The sequence below is a fragment of the Cyprinodon tularosa genome, unplaced genomic scaffold (assembly GCF_016077235.1).
Source record: "Cyprinodon tularosa strain WSP-4 unplaced genomic scaffold, ASM1607723v1 ctg323, whole genome shotgun sequence".
NCBI classification, from domain to species: domain Eukaryota; kingdom Metazoa; phylum Chordata; class Actinopteri; order Cyprinodontiformes; family Cyprinodontidae; genus Cyprinodon; species Cyprinodon tularosa.
The window spans coordinates 952,362-965,844 of record NW_024039034.1 but is presented as its reverse complement, the minus strand read 5'-3'; the positions used below and the strand labels follow the sequence as shown (position 1 = coordinate 965,844).

General features: G+C 35.1%; 1 protein-coding gene across 3 annotated transcripts; it reads right to left on the bottom strand.

The window, feature by feature from the left end:
• Positions 1-4,502: 4,502 nt before the first annotated feature.
• On the bottom strand, positions 4,503-12,860 carry si:dkey-177p2.18 (phospholipase B1, membrane-associated). Of its 3 annotated transcripts, none has more exons than XM_038293289.1 (16): positions 12,745-12,860; positions 12,506-12,570; positions 10,443-10,533; positions 10,265-10,323; positions 8,665-8,732; positions 8,493-8,536; positions 8,280-8,400; positions 8,056-8,107; positions 7,891-7,971; positions 7,739-7,804; positions 7,563-7,654; positions 6,706-6,787; positions 6,193-6,294; positions 5,883-5,978; positions 5,532-5,603; positions 4,503-4,869 (listed from the first exon to the last, which is right to left on the bottom strand). In XM_038293289.1, exons 1-16 carry the CDS (start codon positions 12,797-12,799, stop codon positions 4,753-4,755), a joined length of 1,263 nt encoding a protein of 420 aa, XP_038149217.1. In that variant the 5' UTR covers positions 12,800-12,860; the 3' UTR covers positions 4,503-4,752. The 3 variants fall into 3 exon arrangements, with proteins under 3 accessions (XP_038149217.1, XP_038149218.1, XP_038149219.1); XM_038293290.1 differs by having other exon boundaries at positions 12,506-12,610; positions 12,745-12,852; XM_038293291.1 differs by having other exon boundaries at positions 12,506-12,580; positions 12,745-12,842.
• Between the last annotated feature and the right edge of the window lie 623 nt (positions 12,861-13,483).

Genomic DNA, 13,483 nt, shown 5'->3' with positions numbered 1-13,483 from the left:
CTCCTCTCTGTTGTTACATTTCTACTGTAGATCACTAAAATAAGATTCTACCTGATCAAAATCACACTCCTACACCTAACTGTAATGATATATTTTCTAAATCAAATTTTTGTAAACTGAATTTTAGAAAGTAAAAAAACAAAATGATGCAAGTAAGAATTAAGTTTTATATATCTAGAAATGTTTACACATTTTAATTGGCTGTTCTGACATTTATCAGCTTGAATGAAAATGTATTTATGATATCTGAAAAACATTTTTTCATAGTTAAAATAATACAAATGTTGACCGGTAATATTGGGAATATGGAGATCTGAAATTAATTTGTAGACATCCAGAAGGTTTGTTCTAGATGTGGAGATTTTACTTTTGTTTGAATGGTCATTTAGACAAAGGAAAAACTTTTTTTTTCAGATATGAGGAATACATATTCAGTAAAACTAGATCATATAAAAACGGCTTGCCATGAGGTTGTTACTGTAAAACTATAACAGGATTATTTCTGGAATGGTAGTAGATCAATGTATCTATGTAGGTGAAATCTTCTGGCAGCAGGTGAGGATGAAGAATAAAAGTGTTCTAATATATAGAACCTGTGCATCATCTCATGGGTCTCTCCTCATGTTGATTCAGTCTTCTTTTGCACAGTAAAGGGTCTGTTTGCAGACAAATGGGGGTTATAAGTGGCTATCAGTCCCATAATATGGCTTCAGATTGTGCCAGTAGGCTCATTAGGTTGTTATCGAGTGAATCCTAATACTAACCCTAAAGTAATTCCTTTTCCCCTGTGGAATTAATGAATCTATTTATGTGTGATCTAAAAATAATTCAGTAGTTTTTTAGATATTGAAATAATAACTAAATAAAAATAAAATGAGACGCATTTATCTATATATTAAACAAACCAAAGACAGGTAATATCATGCCCTGTCGACAGAGTTGTAGAACCCTCTGCCTATAAATATTTCATACTCTGTGAAAAGTGCCGATCATTCTTTAATAAAAGTCAAATGGACATGTAACGGACCTAGTGATGATATATATATATATATATATATATATATATATATATATATATATATATATATATATATATATATATATATATATATATATATATATATATATATATATATTTTTTTTTTTTTTTTTTTTGAACAGTATGACATTAGATATGATCAGTAAATAGACATGACAGTATTGCAATACACTGCAGGCTGACTCGCATGTTCACGCATCAATTTATAAAACATTCATTCATAAAATTATCTTAAATGTAAATGCAAACAAACATATGCTGGTTTATATTCAACAATAAAAGCTTTGCCAATTTTTTCTACTCTTCAGTTCCAATCTTTTCATGTTACAACAACAATTTATATATATATTTTTTTTTATTCAGAATTTTATGATTGGTCAAAAAAAAAGCAGCCTGAAAATAAAAAAATGTCATTACCTAATTGCTTATGTGTTCTCAGGGAACAAAGATATAAATCAGAGCTATCTAAAGCAGCTTGCTTATGAGATGTACTCTTTGCTGGCAGCTGATCAATCAAAAATGTTTCCAGGGTGGGAGCTGGACCGCCTGCCACTTTTTTTTATTTCCTGCAGCACCATCCACAGATAACCCCAAAGATCCCTTTATGCTTCCTGAACAGTAATAAAGACCCACCTGCGTCAGAGACAGATCCATATTGTTCTGCAGAAACCGGCGGTGGGGTTTTTTAAACATGAAGAGGCTTTTCTTTGAATGGGATCATAGGCTCATTCTAAAATCTGACAGCTAAGTGGTTGATTAAAATTCATCATGATGACAGCCCCAGGAGGAATAAAGAAAGCGGAGAGGAGGTATATATTCCAGATGCAAACTGATATGTGTGGGGGAAAAAAAGCCTAAATAATTGTCCCTTTTTCTTTTAAAATGCAGAAAAAAATAAACAAGGATATTAAATGATGTATCTCCATACAAACAAAGTCACATAATGTCTGGTGTTCACCCATCACCTGTTACTCTGTCCAGCTCATCCACTTTATGTGCACACATCCTAGAGGTAAACGCACTAAAAGCTCAGCCAAACCAATAAATCTGAGCCAAACCTAAAATAGCTTCCATTTGCTTTGGTATTCATGATAAACTGTTTAACCACACAGCTCACCTAGATAGTCTTACAGTGTCATTGTTTAAAATACAGTATGTACAAATGATGGCTCTGGGACTTTATCTTCCCTGAAACTGACCTGCCCTTTGTAGTGGCTTGCTGTGTGCATTATAACACAGGTTCTGCAGAAAAGAAATTAAAATGTGTCGTTACAGCTTAAAGAACTTAGGAGAAGACATGTGATTCAATTGCATTAAGCTTAAAAAGAGCGAGCCGCCTGAGCAGATATCTGATGGATAAAAAGAATGACTGCATTCCCATATTTAAATGATTTTTGCTGAGTTTATGGAAAGTTAGCAGCGCTTCTCTACTGGAGCCGGCATAGTAGCCGGGGTCTTATTTATTGAGAACACAGGCCTTTCAAAAGAATTAATAACCTTTCAGGTTTGAACATATTGTCTTTTTGTTACATATTTCATTATAATTTAGTTGGATTTTCATTTAGAAATCAAGTCAAATTAACATCTAATAGTAAATTGAAACACAAAGTGAGTCATTTGTACTCAGCCCACTTATCTCTGATATCAACAAATAAAACATTATTAACAACTATATGTATGTATGTTCTGTGAAAAACATGAATGTTTTTTTTTTTAGAGAATATTAATAAACAATAAGATTTAAAAAAAAAAAATGTCACCAGAATGGTTATGTAAGCAGTTGTAAAGCATTTATGGCGGTATTATGCTGTGGAGGCTTTTCTTCAGCGGGGACAGCGACATGGATGTATGGATGGATATAGCTAAATAAAAATGAACCATGAAGAAAACAAGATCACAGAATATTCAGGTTTGAGAATCACTCAGACAGGCTTCAAGTCCAAATCTGATTAAGGAGTTGAGGTAAAATTTGAAAGTTAACTTTTAGAGATATTTCCCGTCCAACCAGATAGAGTTTTAGCTATTAGAGTAATAAATAATTAATTACATAATAAATCAGTTCCCACAGCTTTACAGTTGGTAGATAAACCCTTTAAAACCACCAGATGTAATCGTAGTAAAGGTGGATCTAGAGAAAGAACAGTTTCAGATAAATACATATGCCTGCTATACTCAATATTTCATTTGTGAATTTATTGTGATGTATATTGTCCTACCTCCTTACAAATATAAAATCTATGACATGAAATCCTAATAAACGTTGAAGTCTTTGCACATTAAGAGTTGTAAATATGGACAACCTTTCTGTGAGGTCAACATACCATATTATCCTAAGCTCCAAAATGATTGTAATAATGCCATTACCTCAATTTAACAGTTTTAGACATTTATTAAGATATGTGTGAAATAAATGTTCCCGAAAGCAGATGATACATAATTTCTCCTCTTTTATTTTGTGAGGAATGCAGATATGATCTCAGGCTGATTCAGATTTGTGATTGTGACTTAATAATGGCTGATCAATAATTATATTGACACAGAGATCCTAAAGTTAAATAAAGAAGAACCAGCTTAATTCACACCTGGTGAGAAGTTTACAAAATCTACTTCATGAAATGAAGTTCATCAAAATTTTTGATTTCTTAGTTAACTATATAAAATGTTTTTGCTAAAGGTACAAAGGAGGGTTTTTATTAATTTTTGAAAACACTCACCCTCTCCACTTAGAAAAAAATCATGCACAACCCTGTACCCGCTCCCGAGAGGGAATGCCTATTAAACCCGTGTGAGAGCGTGCACAAGCTAATTTCTCCTCGTGCACGCTCTGTTTAAAAGTTGTTTGCATCGCTCATACAAGCCTACTTTCCAAAAGAAGATTTGCAATTTTTCCACTATGTCAGACTCACCGCTGGTGTCATGCCAAAAAATACCTGCCTGGCAAGAATTACCTAATACTCACACACTGATGAGAAAACGGGTTGAAATATGAAATAAAAGGAAATATGAAATAAAACTTTTAAACATATTCCTAAGGTTTTGTCAAAAAATTATATAGTATGGTGTTGATAGCCAAAGTGGGAAATGCCACTGTAGCACATCGACTGAAATTTGTCTCCATACAAGTAAAAGTTGTATACATTTTAATTTATCCGTGCACCAAAACTCTGAATTTTAGGGATCCATGCATAGGAAATATGAAAACAGTTGGACTATGTTTAAAAGTTCCCCTTTCTTTCATATTTCAATCAGTTTTCTCATCAGTGGTGTGAGAGAGGAGGTAATTCTCAGAAGTCAGGTATTTTTCAGCGTAAGGGTAAGTGAAAATGGGGACGGGCAGGTAGGACGGCCTTATGTAAACATATCACCAGAATGATTGACAATTAGGAGCACCACTCATTCTGATGATCCACCTAGAAAAAGAACATCCTAATTAAAGATAGTAGAATAAACAAGTCCACTGCAATTAGGTGCAAAATTTAAATTTATTGTGGATTTATTTAAAGCAAAAACCAAATTATACATGCAGACTCAAGAAAATAAAAACACCTAACTAATATTTAGATAATATTTGTTGTTAAAAGTAAAAACCTGAAAGTGAATGCTGTAAAATCCTTGATTGTGGAAAAGAACAGGTTAAATGCCTCATTGAATGATTATGACCTTCATTCCCAAGATAATGTATATAAAGTTGTGAGCAGAAAATCAGATGTTTTTTAAGCCACATGAAGCAGAAGCAGAAGGATGATGGCTGCCAGGGTTTTAGCCTTGGAGTGAAGTAGATGCTGACTGGACTTAGCTGCGACCGGGCGTGTGAAAATATATGGGTGGTCCTGCAGGCAAACAAACAAAAAAGAAAAGAAATTATTCTATAACTTAATATGGATAAAATTCACAGTTTTTATAAGTGCTGACTTTTTTTTCACATTGATTTTACTTAATGGCTTGTTTTTCTTATGTTATTTGTTGTTTTCCTGATTCAATACCAGCAGCTGCTCACAAGCTGCTGTAAAGATCATCAAAACACTGCTTAAATATCCAGTGATAGATTTCTGGATTTTCTTTTTCTTTTTTTTTCTTTTTTTTGTTAATAGGGCTCATTTTCAACAGATTTCCAGATGTGTATAATCACAGAAATTACCACAAGGAAAGAGCTAAAGGGTGAAGTTGTTGTAAAGAAACAAATAGATAACTGCCTCCATTTAAACATTGGATGCAGACAATCAGACAGTTTTCCAAGATCTGGAAACACAGCTTTATTTCAATAAAAAATAAATAAATAAATAAATTATATATATATATATATATATATATATATATATATATATATATATATATATATATATATATATATATATATATGCTTGTAACATTTTAATAGTCATGTTCATCATCTGTAACTGTCTGTTATTAATCAGTGATTATATGGGGAAAACTTTGCTGGGTCGGGTTTTAGTCTGTTGTGCCTGGTTTAAGGTGCCACAATGGGACTTACCACTGGTGGACAGATGAGGCTGATGGGTTCAGAAAAACTGCTCACAATCATCTTCCCTCCCTCAGGCTGAAACTGTGTACAGGATACAAAAAATATGTGACAATATGCTGCAGCTCAGATTTTACTTTAAAATAAAAAGATCATTTAGAGTGAATCCTTTGGTTCATAGATTAAATATAGCAGTGATATTTAACAATATAAATGGTTAAGATGTAAGGGATGATTATTCAAACATGAGCTGGAGCTCCAATGGTAAAAAAAATTGGTTTGAACCATCTTTCTGTTCAGTTCAATTCTTTTGTAGCTGCACATTTAGAAACATACTACTTATAAGTTAAAGGATTAGTTCACCATGTTGTTCCACAGTCCTTTTGCTAGCTCCTCGTGTCCTTTAATGGTGAAGTGGAAGCAGTCATGAGTGAAGAAGTTCATATCAATCCTCCCATTCTGGCCAAAGGGATAAAACGCCTTTTAGATTCAGTGATGAACTCTAACTAATCACAAATCAATCCACAAAAAACAGAACTCCAGTTGTTTGAATAGGGATCCTGGGGATTTAATTCTCTGTGCAAACGTTCACGCTGATACATCTCCTGAAAGCTGATGCTCAAATCACAACAATATTGTTTTCTTATTAGCTCCCTGCTGTGAAGCCGATTACCGGGAGGCGAGGAGGGTCAGCGTGTTTCAGAAAGGGCTGAAGAACAACAGCAAAATCCTCCCTGAAGAAGCGGTCGCTATACAAAAGCTCCTCAAGTCTTTTCTGCAAAAATAATAAAAAATAAAAATAAAATAAAAATAGATTTTCAGTCATTTAATTAGTCATTCACTGGATGACAATCATGCAGCCACCTACATTTCTATAACATGTGATTAAGATTGTATTTTTTATTGCAACAATTACAACAGAGGCACCTACTGCATCAGTTTATGCATTTATTCATATTTAGCACCTGATTCATTAATACTGCTAGCCATCATGATCTATCCCAAAAAGAAGCATAAACAGATAAACAAATAAGCAAATACGTAAAATCGTTTCTCAGTGCAGAAATGGTTTATATGTATTCATTTTGAAGCTAGTCCAAACCATAAAATCAGAATATGTGATAAATATCAATTTTAGAGAAAAACATAATTCTTGATGTTGTTCAGTGAGAATGAGTAAAGGCACCTGAAACTCCAGATTGACTTCAACAAGCTCCTGAAGTTCAGGAGATCTGGAAACTGGCTCTATCAGGCAGGAGCAGAAGGACCTTAAACAGGCAGAAAACAGGGCAAGGGAACAACAGGAGTAAAGTCTTGATAGAGAAGCTGTTAATGTATCGTAGATAAATTGTTTAGGACTGATCAAAAAAATAGATAAAAAGACTTTGCATTTCTTGTACTGCCCAATCCTATAAACAAACTTTACAAAATAAAATGCAGTATATCCTAAAAAATTGATTATTACACATTTATAACTTTAAATGTGATAAACGGTTAGTAGATTGCTTATGTATTTGACTTACTGGCTTTTAAATGTGTACACAGCCATCAATAATTGGTTAAATATTTCTTGATAAGTAGCAAAGAAGCAACATCCCTTTTTTATTATAATTATTTTTTTTATTGAACTGGTACTTTTACTGACTTAAGACACACTTTTAGGCTCAAACCACACCTTTTTAAAAGGACTGAGATTAGAAGCTTAATGTAAACCAACTTTATCTATTTAAGCAAATATCAAAAGTGGGTGTGTGGAAGAATTGTGCTATTAGACCTCCCAACAGTACCCTAGTTTCATCCATCAGACCAATGCTGTCACCCTAGGTTGAATATTTGGTTAAGAAATTGATGAACAGTCAAAAAAACCACCAAGGATTAAGACGACGCGAATACTGCTGCAATGAGTGTCAAACTATACCCGCATTTCACATTTTTAACGATGAATTGGAATGCATAAAATAAATCGCCTATCATTATCCCATATGCTTGTATTTACACTGCAAACCGACCAGGTAAAGGACATCCTGATTACAACAGGCTCACCGCTGTAGAAGACACCCAGGGGTGGGCTTCTGTACCTCTCTCAAAGTGTACATGGGTAGGATCTGCACCACGTTGACAATCATACGAGGAACCTGAAAACACACCACTAGACCTATGAGAACGTTTACTTTGACAGATTTATAGGTGCAGCCGAGTTGTGTCTCATTTTACTTTACCTCATTCATAAGCATTTCAAGAGAAAGGGTCATGTAGTGAATGAAGTTATCCACTGAAAACATAGTCTAGAGGGAGAGACAAAGGATATTAAGAAAAATGTTTTTATTCTGAATTAAATTCAGCGTAAAAAGGAAAATAACTACTTTACTACCTTATCTTTGCAGTAATCACAGATGTCATTCATGCCCATAAGAATAGTTAGAAGCTTCCAGTCTTCTTCAAAGTTGAGGCCCTGAAGAAGAAACAAAGCACAGTCTGCATGAAAGACAGCTCTAAAACTTTCTTTTTAGTTCAAAGGCAGTGTGCCCCACACTACCTCATATCGCCTCAGAGTGTCAATTAATTCTCTCGTCTGTCCAGGGAGGTTGCTAAAAAAAAAACAACCCAAACATGAGATAGAGTCAGATATGAATTTGTTAGACCTGAAGCAAAAGTATCTATCAGAACATGATATGAACAGCATCGGATAGGTTGATATCGTCACTCAGACACTGCCCGTTCACCTAGAGATTAGTGTCTGTTACAGGGATGTGGTCTTACAAGGTGTTGTGTCCAGTCACAGCCAGGTTAAAACCCGTTTCACTGATATGAGCCTGCATCCCATGGATAGTCTTTCCAGGAGAAGCACCAAGCAGATTGGGATTGAATAGTTTGATGATGTCTAAAACACATAAGGAGGAAAACTGTGAGGAGAAAAAAAAATCTGGTTTAAAACTGATTAGACAGGAAAGAAAATAAAAATACACAACTTACTGGCCAAAGTTATCACGTCTTGAAAAGTTCCATAACCTCCAATACTTTAAGGGGGACAGATAATATTATTGGCTCAAAAGAAAATTAAATAGTTCTTCTGTCAAACAGCTCATGCATTAATGTATTATATGCTGCAGGTAAACATTTACTGATCGTAAAGGGTAAATCTCACCTCCATGACACATGGCGAAATTCTATAGGGATTCCAAGCACAGTTGTGGCATTAGCACCTATCGCTGTCTGAGAACAAATATTCAGAGGGGATCCGTTACCTTAGAGTATTAATTAATATCTTAACATTGAACAAAGGTTTTCTGTGAACTGCAGGGTGCTAATAGGACTACATTGATACCTGCTTTTACATTCAATATATCTATACATATGGAAAGAATTGTTGCAGCCCATATTTATTGTAAGAAAACCCCACAGTGGTCACATAAATAACTTTAATGAGACAAAGGTTATAATTTATTAGGAAAACATATAAAAATTTACAAATTAAAGTCAGACCCTACTGTTCAACCATGCTTCAACGGAATGATTTTAAACAATTGGCCTGGACAAAAGCAATGGTAACCCTAGAAAAGACTAATGTGATCAAAGGGACATGTCAAATCAAGGAGTGTCCATTAATCACATCACAGGTGTCTATAATCTGGTAATCAGTCAGTGGGCCTATATATATCGGGCTACAGGTAGTCATTGTGCTGTTTGGTGACATGGTGGTGTGTACCACACCCAACATGGACCAGAGGAAGTAACGGAAAGACAAGTCTCTGAAGATTAAAAAGACAAGCATATTAAAAATTAAGACTTTAAAACCACCTCTAAGCAGCTTGATGTTCCTTTGATAACAAAATGGCAACAAAACAACCCAGAATCAAGATGAAGTAACTTCAGTATCTGATCACACTATCGTCACTGTTTAAGCTAAGTTGGACTTAATTGGAGAAAACCAAGGAAGACACTATTGTTGAAAACAACTCATAATAAGGTCAGACTGGAATTTACCAAACCACTACTGATGAGTCACAACACCTCGGGGGAAATATCGTATGGACAGATGAGACAAAAATTGAACTTTTTGCTAAGGCATATAAGCTTTGTGTACACCCAGAAAAAAATGAAGCATATCAAATAATGATATCTATTGTGAAACATGGAGGAGGCTCTGTTATGCCATGGGGCTGCTTTCCTTCATCTGGCACAGGGTGTCTTGGATCTCTTGAATCAGGGATTCTAGAGAGAAATGTGCTGGCCAGTGTCAGAACGCTTGATCTCAGTCCCCGTTTATTGATCTTGCTAAGAACACTGAGGAATGCCAAGAGGAGCCTTCTATGAGCCCTGATCTACATCCTAATGAGCATCTTTGGAAGGAGCTGAAACATGCTGTTTGGAAAACTCCCCCTTGCAACTGGAACAGTTTGCTCATGAGAGGACGAAAATACTTGAAGTCTCAGTAATCGTTGCATTGCAGTGATTGCCTGAAAATTCAGTTATGGTACCATCGTTTTTGTCCTGGACTGATTCAGGGAGTTTATTTATTTGAACCACTAGGTCACCACCCCCCCTTAAAAATCATTCTGTTGAAAAGTAATGTCTTGACTTTAATTTATTTATTTTAAAAGAATTTTTTATTTTTTTTGGTTTACTTTTGTCAGACTTAATTTATTTCTGTGATCTTTGTGGGTTTTTTCATTAAATTTATCATAATAAAGTAGTTGAACTTGAAAAAATAGACACTTGTTAAATGTAAAACCAAAAACACATACTGTTAGTGAGTCCCCCAAAGCGGCAATGACTTTAATATCCGCTGCCTTCACAAATTCAACTAACCAAATGTTGGAGGGGGAAAAAAACACAAAAAGGGGAGAAAGTCAGTGGAATCTAGTAAATCTCCTGTTCTAGGATGACTGGTTGAAAGAGGAGTAATTTGGGACATGAACGTACCTGAAGAGGGGACAGAGGGAGAGGGGGTCATGTCGGGGCACTGGAACACAGGATGTTTAAAGCTGATCGGGCGAGTTTTCTCAGGAAACTCCTGTTAGGTGAAGCAAAACATAGCAGCCTAATTTCTTTTTTTGCCTTGAATTATCTTAAGGCTCGTTTTAAATAAAAATATCTCCTAAACTTAAAACACCGAATTAATGGCATTGTTTTAAGTCATTTTATTAATTTACGGTTTTTGGAAATTTTGAATGAAAAAGGAAACTTCCATAATATAGATTAATCTCACGGGTATATAATTCTGTTAATTTGGGAGATTATGGATTATATCAAACAATATAATTAAATCTTCCAAAAAAGTAGCTTTGAAGGAGTTGAGGAGCATGATTTACAGCTGAGCTAGAAAGGTTCATTTCTCTGTAAGTAGTAAAGTAAATGGTATCTACAAAGATCTTTAATATATCCAAGACACAATGTTCAACACAGAGGCATAATCAGCAAAAAAACTGGTCCAGGATGCATCAAACAGATATGAATATTGGCATCGGTGCCGATATTGAATCGGTGAAAAAGTGCTCACTCCATAGGGGTAGATCTATTCAGTGCATTTCTATAATAAGATTTAATTAGGTTAAAAATCTTTTGGACAGCAGGAAAGTTGAAACCTTAATGGGCATTTTTTAAATGTAATAAATACAGTCATTTTCAATCCTTAAAGTCCCATATATGTTTTCAGAATAGAATTTATCCTGTAACATATTTTACTGTTTCTGACCATATATTAATGCATGTCAGTCTCTATGATAAATCCCTGTTTAAATTTGAGCCTCTGTCTATAGAGGTAAGCAGCGAGGCAGTACAGCCCTGATTGGTTTATATGCCAAAATATGTCACCTCCAGTGAAGCTAAACCTCTTAGGGGAACTATGTAGCAGGGGCGGGTGGAGAACTGGCGGCTCGATGCTGATTGTCCAACATACTTAAGGATTTTGGACCGACAGTGGCCAGACAGAGAGGTTTTCCCCATGATTCAAGAGGAAAAATTGATCATTCAGTCCGAACAGTCATCTTGTGCTGAACTTTTGCCTTGGTTTCTGGAGTTTATCATTTCAAAGCGCTTCACAACAGCTATTTTCACCCTTTGTAACGATGAGTTTTATGTGTTTCAACATTTGGATGTAATTAACACCATTGAGCCTCCGTGTTTCAGAGAGCAGCAGCCACAACCAATTCCTGTACATATTTTTGAACTATAATGGTGTCTAAAAAAGTATCTGGATATGCAGATATCCAAGGTCAAGAATTGGATCAGAAGTGAAAATAGTGGATCCGTGCATTCCTATTTGACAGCAGAGGGCAGCATAAGGTCCTATAAAATGTCCTGGTAGATGGCTGCCTTGACTGTGGACTAACACAAGCAGAAACCTTTCCTGACTGTGGAAATTTCACAGTGGGCTTTCAAACAGTTTGTATTCTGAGCCTTTCACCATGTGAAGAGGACTTTTAACCACAGAGCAGAATCCTAGTTTGATTTCTTCTTAAAGAAGACATTGCCTCTGGTTAAAGTGTTGCATGACATGAGGAATGAAAAGTAGAACATTTTAAAAACTGCAAAAAAAATCTTCAAAATTTGCTGTTATGGTTAAGGTTCCTCCTGTTGGGTCTCCTCTTTTCCTCCCACTCAACTTTCCATTTGTATGATCAAACAAACCCCGTAGGGTCTCGGTGACTGTTGGGAGGCTTTCAAGTTCTCCCCATAAGGTTTCATCTTATAAAAATATAACAACAGTCCTATTTCCAGATCTCAGCATTCCTTCTGAAGTGATTTTATGGTTTTCATCAGACATAAAAAAAACTAACAGAAATAAACTCACTTTACGTATTGAATCGAAGTTTTCCTTTAAGAGATTAATCCAAAATCAACCATTAAACTTCATTGAGGTGAACCTATAACAAATATTTTTTTGCACATATGATTTTTTTTAACTCAACCTAGTATCTTCATAGACAGGCTTTTTATCCCATAGCACCCTTGTTATTTTGTAAAATAACTTAATTAAACGGTACCTTATTTAGAGCCTCCTTGCTGTAGTGTCGAATCCCCTCTTCATACTCCCACCACCAGTCATTTCCTTTAAAACACTTCAGTTCTGTCATTGTTGAATTACATTTCTAAACAAATGCACAAAGCTATGATTATGAAACCTTTCTCCGTTTCAAAACATGTAGTTTTTCGTTAATGCTCTTTTTTAATGAAGAGGGGCTAAAACAATAACAACTACAGGCCTGCTTGTTCTAGCACTTACCTTTGACAGAGCAGGACAGGAACACACATGCCACCGCCATCAAAAGCCCCTCCATAGCTCTGCTTATGGAGCAGTCAATAGGTCACCCCTACAGACTGCACAATGTGATGCTGTTTTTTTACAGCTCTGTCACTTTGACCAACCGCCCCCAATACAAGCTGAAGGGCAGCCAGCTGGGCCAATGACAGGTGTTGGCTCCATAGTATGGACCACAATGCTGCAATGTCTTATTTAAGTCAGTTATTTTGGGAGCCACACTTTGAAATGATGATAGTAACCAATCTAAACTGAGAAATAAGACTTCCCATTCATATTTTAATGCTTGAAATTTAAAACTTTTTTGCCTAGATTTTAAAAATTTAGTATGATTATTTTAACAAAAAAAAAGATGGTTAACCCTTTATAGTCTGTTTTTGATCACTTGCATACCCCTTACAAATTGAGTCCTACCTTTCCTCATGAGGTTTAGAAACGCAAGATTGATATCCAGCCATTCAGCAGATACTGCTACGTGGCTCTATGTTCTTTTTGCATTTCACCAATTAGATGAGCCGTTGAATGATTTATTACCTACAGTAAATTAAGTTGAAAAAGTTAAGAAAAAAAGGCTAAAAGGTAATTGAAAAGTTTAAATAGTTCATAAGCCAGTTAAAAATGTTAATGCCTGTATCAGTATTAGTACTCTAAGGTTATGTTGTAACAAAAAAAAATTTGTTACAAGTTTCTTTCACTCTGAATG